The sequence below is a fragment of the Poecilia formosa genome, unplaced genomic scaffold (genome assembly GCF_000485575.1).
Source record: "Poecilia formosa unplaced genomic scaffold, Poecilia_formosa-5.1.2 Scaffold611, whole genome shotgun sequence".
NCBI classification, from domain to species: Eukaryota; Metazoa; Chordata; class Actinopteri; order Cyprinodontiformes; family Poeciliidae; genus Poecilia; species Poecilia formosa.
The window spans coordinates 29,956-40,009 of record NW_006800550.1 but is presented as its reverse complement, the minus strand read 5'-3'; the positions used below and the strand labels follow the sequence as shown (position 1 = coordinate 40,009).

Below are 10,054 nucleotides of genomic sequence, written 5' to 3'. Positions count from 1 at the left end.
AGTTTGAGGCACCTTGATCTGGTACAGTGGCAGGGCTTCTTGGATCTCAACTCCATCAAAGCTCCAACAGGCCTACAGGGGTAAAGGATGAAAGTCAACTTAAGTCACTTTTAAATCGGCATCAATGTAAATACAGGCCAGACTCAGTCCTCTGTTGAAAATGGACGTTTGTATTTTTTAAAGCACAAAGTCTCTTTTCAATGTAGTTGAGATTCAAATCTATCTACCTGTAACTACAAATGTCAGCCAGTTTGCTGTTCATACATGATTGTCTTAGGGATGTACAGGCATGGCTGAAAGCAAATTTATTTAAAACCTAAATAAGGAAAAAACTGAGATTCTGGTGTTCGGTCAATGCAATCCCGTGGTTGGACATGACAGTGAAAAAGCTAGGTGTGTTGGTTGATTGCATGTTTAAATTTGATAAGCATATTAGCATGATTATCAAACCCAGTGTCTTTCAGAAACTGGCTTTAATCTTGCTAAGATAAGATCTTATCTTCCTCTGCCTGATTTTGAGAGGGCATTTATGCATTCCATGTATTTATTACATCATGTTTAGATTAATGTAACTCTTTGTATTTATTGTTGGACCAGAGCTCCCTGCAGCAACCGCAGAGCATACAAAATGCTGCAGCCCGTCTGCTGACGAAAACAAGGAGGCGTAAATCTATTACCCCGTTTTGCAGACCCTCTCTTGGCTCCCTATTGCTTTTCAGGTATAATTTAAGGTTTTATTGATTGTTTTACGTGTCTAAACTCTATGGGCCTATCTTAAATGAGCTCCTGTAGTACTACAGTCCACCCAGAACCCTGAGATCAACCGATCAGCTTTTATTGCCTATCCCTAAAGCTCAGCAAAGACTAGAAGGGACAGAGTCTTCTCTGTGGCGGCACCCAGCCTGTGGAACAGTCTCCCTTTTTCTGCTAACATCTCAGTCAGTTGATCAGTTTCAGTCCAGACTGAAAATGCAATTACTGTCCCTGGCCTTCAACACCAGTTAAACAAACAAACAAACAAAAAAAAAAGTACTTCACTGATTCAAGTTTTTTGAGAAATTAAGTATGCATTGGTTTTTATTCATATTTTCATTTTTTACATTTTTTAATTTTCTTTTCTTACCAAATTTAATAAAATTGTTTTGTTTTATCACTTTGGTCAACTGAGGTTGTTGTAAATGTGCTACATAAATAAACTTTGATTTGAGGCATGCATGAAAAATGCATACTTTTTTTTATAAGAATTTCTATATGTCCATCCATCCATTTTCCTTACACCCTTGTCCCTTAGTGGGGTCGGGAGGGGTATTTCTATATATAATATAGCAAAAATAGTTATAGAAAAACAATAATTTTATTGTCATTTTCATGATTATTATTTTTTTAAAAAAAGCTTTAACATCCATAAATCGTACCTCTGCAGAGAGGCCTGAGGCTGGATATTGGTTGTCCGAACTCTGCACTCATACAGAGAACAAGCTGTCTGATGGCTTTCAGGATGCTGAGGATAAATACATCACTGAATAAATGGATATGATAAATAACTAACTATTAAAGACTAACAAGTTTAAAATGGCACAGTTGTAGATGCAGTACATAAATCTTCTCTTACTTGTTTGGGAGTCTCCAACACACTGGCAACTGTTAAAAACAATTAAGAGTTATGAGACTCTATCTGTCTCCTTCAAAATTCATAAGACATTTTTTTAGTTAACACTTTTAATCAAATTAAGAATTTAAGAGATTAAAGGTCCCCCTTTGTAGGTACACCTGCCAAAGTTTCACCTTATGCACCTTTGAAATGACTGAGTCTGGCCCTATTTCTCTGCCTCACCCAAACTACAATCCTGACTTGCAATCCAAATCCAAAGGAACAGAGTTCCTTCATCTGTAGTGAAGAACTCTTCTTCCTTCATCTCTGAAGGAAGAAGAGTTCCTTCATCTCTGGTTACCTTATGATCCTCCATTCAGAACCAATACTGGCACTAATATGATTCTTTTCTTCTACAGGTTGCTCTTTGATATATTATAAATTATATTATTTATAATTTATAAATAATAAATAATACATTATTTAAAATATATTATAAATAATATATTTATATTATATTGTAAATATATTATAATATAATAATATAAATATATTATAGTCAGATAGTACAAGTCAGATAGTATTAATTATCAGATAGTATAATTAATACTATCTGACTTGGATCGTTCCAGCCTGTTTGTTTTGCAGTAAAAACCTTATCACAAAAGAAACATGAAGGAAGCTAAGTGAAGGAAAGCAAATCAAGAACAGTTGCTAGAAATGATGTTTTATTATGCTTAACTGGATGATGATTGGTATGGCAGCATTAGTCCATAACTTTAGGCCAGTTCTAGCATGTTAAAAAGGTCTGAGTGTTGTAGTACTGCTGGTGTATGTAAGAGCTTCTGGGAAGAAGCCTGAAACAGTTTTATAATCTCTGTTGTTTCAGTTCATCTTAACCTTCACCTGGGGCCATTTTATTGTGTTGTTGTGTTTCTGCAGAATCCAGGGACAGATATGTGGGTCCTGCCTCGGGGGGAGTAACTAGCACTACTTGTCCACCTCCAACGACGTCATACATCACCTGGCAATTAAAAAGAGGTTATCTTTACTACTTTAATCCTGGCCTCTGGCTTTTACATGTGGGAATATTGTACAGTCTAAAAATTATATTTGGGCTGTAGTTCATGTTACGGACTTATTTACATTAATCTCACTTAATCCTTTTGGTTTAGTAATGACAACTTACATTTTTGTGTTGAATTCATTTAAAAGTTACAAATTTTTAACTTAAAGGAACTTTTTACTTTGACTTTGACATTGAGATAAGACTGCGGGAGGGTTAAGTTTATATATATTTTAAATGAATCTGAAAATAAAAGTATCATGACCTTAGTAAACCCATGGCTGAGCTCTACATGACACCATTCACAGCTGTGGAAACACTGGTACATATGTCTGTTATTACCTTTTCTGGCATTTTATATTAAATTTGATCTAATCTTTAGATGACAGCAGATGTCAATTTATTTGGTTGTTTATTTTGTTCTTTTTGTTTTAGTTTGACCTGGAGTCTGAAATAAAGTTTTATCTGTCTGTTATAATTTTAAATTGTACACATATACTCTTAGACACAGAACTCTACTGATGTGTGTGCGATAATGTTTGCAGATGCACTTTTACCCACAGAATTGAAAAACTTAGCTGCACTTACAGTCTGAGTGATGTGAGATGCAACTTCAGTAGGTTGCTGCTGAAACTGCAGATTTTCCATGGGTACAGGATTGTATAAGTCCACCTGAATAAGCACAGGGAAACCTCATACTCTTGGAAACATAAAAACAGATGTATGCAATCTGCTTAAATCTGTTAAGCCATTACTTGATTCTGAATGTTTGAACTAACCCTTACATTGGAGAAAACTGGTTCCTTATTCGACCAAATGGCAGAGGCTGAGTCGAGGTGGCTGCTATAGGAAGGACTAGGACTAGAGAGATCAGAGTAACTTAAGTCACCAACCACAGCACTACACAACCTTTTAACTATGGTGTATTAAGGTTGCGGAGCCCCACATCACAATAGTATATTGTTCGAATGCCCACAACCAGGTTTGTTAAATATACACTAAAAATAAACTGTAGCTCAAGTTGGACAGTTGTAGGACTGCATGTCTTTAGAGAAGCTGTGTTTGTAGTGAGGGGTGAATGAAGACATACTCAGCAGTGAGTTGGTTCTGGTTCATCTGGGTTTCCATGTGGTAGTTTTGGTAGGTCAGCTGACAGGGCATGGCCTGATATGGGTACTCAAATCTGAAATGAATACAACTTGGGCAGTTTAGAAGTATATTCAGAGATTCTTATACAGTAGATCTTAAAACCAAACACACCCATGGTAAAAAGCAAAGTCCTTGTAAAGTAAAATATTAGACCATAAGGAATAATCTCCCATTTTTTCCCCCATCTGTAATATGATGTGTATACTGTCACTGAAAAACAAAACAGTAAGCATCAGTTTTTACAAAATGTGGCCACCCTTAATTAATACTTGGTTTGAGCAACTTTGATTGAACTTCAGCATTTAATTTCCTGTGGTCTATACTATTTGTAAAATAAATCTCATAACAGTTCTCCAAATCTGCTACATGGCATGACATATATCATCTAAAGTCTTCTCCAAGTGACCTAACTTATTAGTGACCTAATTTATTTGCCTTTTGGTCCTTCCAAAACTTTAATTTTCTTCTGATGAAGCAATGTCTATTTATTTTTGATATTAGACTCATTGCAAGACTTTCTAGTTGACACCTGAAAGTTTAATTTCAAAACTGATTTTGAAATGTTCATTATTTCATCTACCTTAAAAAAATACAGTTTCAATTAAACCCCCCCGCCCCCACAACCTTATCATGTTGCTGCCACCAGTATCATTATGCTCATGTAAATAAGCAATGGACAGACATTTTTTCCTTGATGGTTGTTCTGCCACAAAGGCCATGGTGGCCTGGGCAGAGTGCCATATTGCCCATAACAAGAACCACCACTGACCCTGACCATTATGGCTCTAAAAGCCAGAACTTAACTTGGACTAATTTGCTTTTGACTTGTTTGTATGTCTGCATGACTTCAATTGCTGCCAAGATTTGGTATAACATTTATGTCAATGACTCCATTGGAAATCAATACTTATTCTACTCACTGTATCACACTGAAGGTCGAAAATGCTTTAAAATGATCTTGACAGTGGTCTAATTTGTTTACAGTGTAATACTGTGTAAAAAAAAAAAAGTAAAAATAAATGGTGTGAATATTTTTTAAATCCACTGTATTGGTACAACAGTGCAGCAAAATCACTTTACCAGGAGATAAAACATAATATGTCACATTACCTAAAGCTGAATGGGTCCAGAATCTCTGGTGAGATGATTTGTTGATAAGTATGGGGAATGATCCATGATAAACTGCTATCACCCCAAGTTCCTGCTCCAACAGGAATCACAGTGGAACAGGTTTCATGGACATTCTCTTTTTCAGAGCAGGGATCTTTCTGAGGAGGCTTGTCATCTTCAGTATAGACCTGTGTGGACTGTCCAGCATTCGGCTCAGTCAAAGCCTGGTTCATCATGCCTACACAGAAACCTGTTTCGTCCTGAAATCAGAAGAATGATTCTTTAGCTGATTCTGGTTTCTGTCTTTTGTAAAGTGTGCTTTTATCAGCTCATTTTAACGGAGTCTCTGTAGTGATATAAAAACTCACATAACCTTTGGTGACATGACACATGACTTGTATTGAGAACCACTGCAATAAATCAATATTTATGAGGAATTTTATTAAGTGGAGTTACTTATTAAAGAGCTTTAAGTTTTTGTAAAGGTGTAGCAGAGATTAGATCTGTGACTCTGAACCAAACTCATATCTAAGCAACATATTGAGTCTTAGTTTGACTTCTATGGGTCTCAGCAGGTTGTTTACTGAGAAAATTGATTGGTACTTGCTAGTCATTTTTGATGGTGCAGCTTGAACCAAAAAATGTAAACCACATTTTACTGTAATTTTGTCGACCCCCCCCAAAAAAATTGCTCTTAAAACATTTCCCTGTTTATGGTCCCCCCCAATAATGAGATGGGATCTACGCCCTTGGGAACACATACAACACAGAGCTTTAAATCTGTCTCAATAACGTAAAGCCAGTTATTTAAAAGCGAGTCTGCTACATGCGGCTGACCTCGTCTGAAATGTAGTTATTTCCCACAGTAGCCACCTCTCTCCAGGTGGTGGCAGTATAATGTGCGCACAAAGTTATAACATTATGTCAAAGAAGAAAAGGCTGGATAACTGTTACAGAAGAACTATCCGGGGGACGAAGTAAACATGAGTCAGACTGTGTGAAAATCCGTGGTGATAACCGCTTCCAGCAGAGCCAGAGGGATAGGACTGCAGCTGGTTAAAGAGCTGGCTAACAGCAGCAACAGACCCGTTGCTGCTGTTGCCATCATAGCGACAGCCCGCAACCCTGCTGCTTCCACGATAACGACCCGAGGTGCTAATTTAGTTTCACTGTCTTTTTTATGTTGTCACTGATAACACTGACTGAATTCATAGTCTGGACCCAACGGCTCAAATACGGTCCGTAAGCAATAAAGTCTGGCTGTTTCCTATCTATACTGTACACAAAGGTCCTGTAACAAGCTATGGCTCGTTAAGTTATGCTTACCTTATTTATTTCTTGAGCCAATCTTAAACCAATGTCAGATAGTCTGATTTCAGAAGGATAAGAGAGTAAAATATAGTTCTGGGTGTCACAAAGCTGATTCCTTTTTTTAAATTCGTGTTATTACCATGGCAACTGATAATACTAGTACCCTAACTGACGGATGGAATGTGATAGCAAGAACACATCCGGGAACTTTGGCCAGCACCACGTCCCACTTTGGTGGAATAATTGGTTTAGTTGGTTTTAATTGCATGAATATGATGGCAGACAATTTGAATGATAGAATTATGTTTGCGTTTATTGAGTTGGAAATAAATTCTGTCACTTAAGTCTGCCTCCAATGGACAAACAACCCCAGCAAGACGACCAAACCATATAATATGTGAAACCCTATTTGAAATAAATACTATATGTTATTTTTTCTTCAGTATGCACAGAACTCGGGAAAAGTGCAGCAGTTTTCCAACATATTTCCCATAGTGTGGCTATGGATAAATTATTCTGTGTTTTTTCTCCATCTTTTTTTAGCTGCTGCACGCTCACATGCACACACACATGCACACACATACACACATAAGGTTAAAGAAATGACTTCAAAGGGAAACGCTATTTAGGGCATAGCATAGGGAGAGGCATAGAAAAGGAACCAGAAACTTTTGTTCAGGGCCATTTCAGTGTTTCCCATAAGGAGGCATGGTGATGGACCAGAGCTGAAACAATACATTTCTCTGTTGTTCCAAACAATGTTATCACTTATTATCATTATCATTAATTATCATCATTATCATGGGCGTTATCATCAATCAATAAAATCCCCACAGCCGATCTTGAAAATTGGACGTTAAGATCATAACACTTAGCTTTCGTCAACAACTCAGAGGCGAAAGTGAGAGCTCCACGTGACGCAATTAATGTTCCGGCCGGAACATGGTGCGCCAAATAATAAAACATAAATTAACGAAGCTTCGAGGCAGATCAATTTTCCTCGAATAATTTTAATAATTGAGGTACTCGAATCATTTGAGGAAACGTTTCAGCCCTAATACTGACAAGAACTAAACTGCCAAAAAGAAGTTAATCTGCAGAAAGTCTTGCTGTACCCCTGAGACTCCTGAACTAGAGGCCTCGCTGTCCTATATTGCGCCTTGAGATCCAGTTCATAAACGGACAGAATAAATAGACAGAATTGGGGACAAAGGGTTCTGGTGTTGTCTAATTTAGATTTGGAACAAGGCTGGCTTTGTTCTGAGAATGCAAAGACAGTGCTAGCTTGTTGCTGATATTGTCATCAGCAGAAATGCACTGCTCCTGGTGAGAAACATCCAATCAGAGCCAGGAGGAAGGTCTTAACACTGCTGTCACCTGTTTTTATCTGGTGCATATCAACAGATAAAACAAGTGTAGTTTCCGTTTACTGGGTGTTAAGTTGATACAATAGAATTTGGTGAAGATCAGCTCATTTCTTTTATGTCCTGATTCACAAAACCCTACATTTGAAAAACAGTTTTTCTTTTTATCATGACCTTATGTATAGCTATGTGAAAAGAGCTGGTTGTTAATGTGGTTATGGAGACACATTTTCTGTAGTTTACCCATGTGACTTACCAAGTCATGGGCTGTGCTACAGAAGTAAATAGTTTATCCAAAGCGATGCTAGCTCCTTGTCACAACAATCCCGTCCAAGATTAGCTACACATAAAATGCCAAACATTAGTCTGTATAAATAGGCTTGTTTACATTAACTTTCCTCACAGCTTTATTGAACATTTCCTCAGGTGGTGGTAGCGAGATTTAAGTTCAAGATGTTGAACACTATGTTTAGTGCCTTATCACTCTGATTACTTCAGTCCAAATATAACTGCTCTATATGTCAAAGCTTGTTGATCATGGTTGTTGTATTGAAGAGTTTGTACTGGCTTCAAGGGTTTTATTGCATTTTGTAGCAACATGGAGGGTCGCTATGCAGGACAGCCAGCTTTGTTACCTTCATAAAAAGCGGCAGATGATGCTGCAAATGTTAAAAAATTGAGAGATTTTTTTCCTTCATATAAAAGCACACTTTGTCCTTGCAGTTATAGAGTTCTATAAACCACGTACTCAGTGGTGTGAAAATGTTTTTACTTGTCAGGGCTAAATGTTTTTTATGCCATACAAAAATGAATTTTTTTGTATGGCATAATTTTGTACAATTTTATGCCATACAAAAATGACTGTGTTGTGTAGTGTAACTTACTACAATACATGCAGTATATACAATACACACTAAATGCTAAACTTGACTTTCTTTAGGCTTTACAGGACCTGTCAAAAACACACTCAGATCTTCACATTGTTACACTTGGTAAGTCTGTCTGTACTTTGTCTGTCCCTTATATTTCATCAACAACATTGAAATCCCTGTCTTGTTAGAACCCACCAGTTAGAATAACATAATTTTTTGTTTCATTGGAGATGGCTTAATGTTATATCCTTCATGAAGTCCTTTGTGCAGTGCTTATATGAATGTGAACAAACAAGTTTCAGTGTGAAAACACAAAGCAAATGAATAAATAAATAATAATTATAAAATAATGATATAATCCCAGTGCCCAACCCCACATGAACCCACATTTCTTTTATGATTGTGGGTCAAAGTTGATTGAATAGAACAGATTGAGGGGTTTGCTTTAAATACTGAGGCTAATTGGTATGTATAATGGACACATTGTATAATAATATCTAAGACTTCTAGCTGGTGAAAAATTAGTTTAAAAAATGAGAGAGCCAGAGAGTTCTCTGCAGTAAATGTGGAAATAAACATGCTGTTGAAAGTTATTCCACAGTAAGCAGTCGTGTGTTGAGCCAGACCAGCATGCCACTTTTTGTTAGGCAGTTGCACAAGGACATTGTGTACACACCTTGTCCTCCTTAAGGTTAATCAAACCTGACCTGTTTGGTCAGGTTTGATGAACCTGATGGTTTGATGTGCTGATCCGACTCCGTTTTCTTTTTCAGTGAGAATGAAAGTGTCCTCAGATAACATGCATTTGATGCTCGTTGGTGCCCAAACTGATGGACATTTACATTTACATGAGACAAACACTGAGAAAATATTCTGTTTACTTTGTAATCATTTATTGAGGGTTTCTCATAAATGTTGTGTGTTACATTATTATATGTAGCTAAATGGGGTCAGTTTCGTAATTTAGTTTTAAATAATAAAATATTAAAATGGTGAAAAATATTGGTTCCAATGCCCCTTGAATAAATAACACTGAATGCAGTCACTTTTCACTGTATTATAGGTTAAGGTAAGTTTTGGTTTTTGTATTTTGTAACTGACAGTACGTTTGTTTGACTGCCACATATTTTCAGGTAAAAAGTTTATGTATTTACACAAACTTTCATGTAACATTCATTTTTTTACTCATTTGTGCATCAAACACTGTGCTGCAACAGTTTTTGAGTTATGAACGCTGTATACCCGAGGCCCCAGGTCATCCAGGGTGAACCCAACACATGGGACTCGATACCAACAGCACTGACGACTAGTTGACATTTTTCAGCTTTCTTGTCTCGCAGAGCTTGCACATCTGTGTGTACAAGCTCAAAATTTCACAAGCACAAATTTTATAGGAGGAGGGCAAGTGATTGTTGCCTCATTACTCACATTTCATAGGAAATTAATGGACAAGGAGTGATGTTGCCTGCTGTGTGTCAAACAGTCAGTCAGGGTTTCCCCCAGAAAACTTGCTAAGCCCGGTGGTGGGGGCAGCGAGGCGGTCCACAGGTGATCTATTGTGTTTTTGGATTAAAAGATGTTAAGTTGACAG

At 37.1% G+C, this 10,054-nt stretch overlaps 1 protein-coding gene and 1 pseudogene across 5 annotated transcripts in view; one reads left to right on the top strand and one right to left on the bottom strand.

The window, feature by feature from the left end:
• tesmin (testis expressed metallothionein like protein) overlaps window positions 1–6,393 on the bottom strand; it is a 40,988-nt gene extending 34,595 nt beyond the window's left edge. Inside the window, exons 1-10 of one of the 5 annotated variants that reach the window (XM_016665706.1) lie at window positions 6,243–6,393; window positions 5,285–5,326; window positions 4,917–5,176; window positions 3,748–3,840; window positions 3,437–3,518; window positions 3,246–3,329; window positions 2,492–2,615; window positions 1,613–1,641; window positions 1,416–1,501; window positions 1–72 (exon numbers count right to left, since the gene is read on the bottom strand). In XM_016665706.1, coding sequence (XP_016521192.1) covers window positions 1–72; window positions 1,416–1,501; window positions 1,613–1,641; window positions 2,492–2,615; window positions 3,246–3,329; window positions 3,437–3,518; window positions 3,748–3,840; window positions 4,917–5,176; window positions 5,285–5,308 — 854 coding nt within the window. In that variant the 5' untranslated portion in view covers window positions 5,309–5,326; window positions 6,243–6,393. The remainder of the gene's footprint in view (window positions 73–1,415; window positions 1,502–1,612; window positions 1,642–2,491; window positions 2,616–3,245; window positions 3,330–3,436; window positions 3,519–3,747; window positions 3,841–4,916; window positions 5,177–5,284; window positions 5,327–6,242) is intronic. The other 4 variants (XM_016665708.1, XM_016665709.1, XM_016665707.1 and 1 more) reach the window with 4 other exon arrangements.
• The window catches only part of LOC103130163 (C-factor-like), a 9,512-nt pseudogene continuing 5,375 nt past the window's right edge, over window positions 5,918–10,054 (top strand).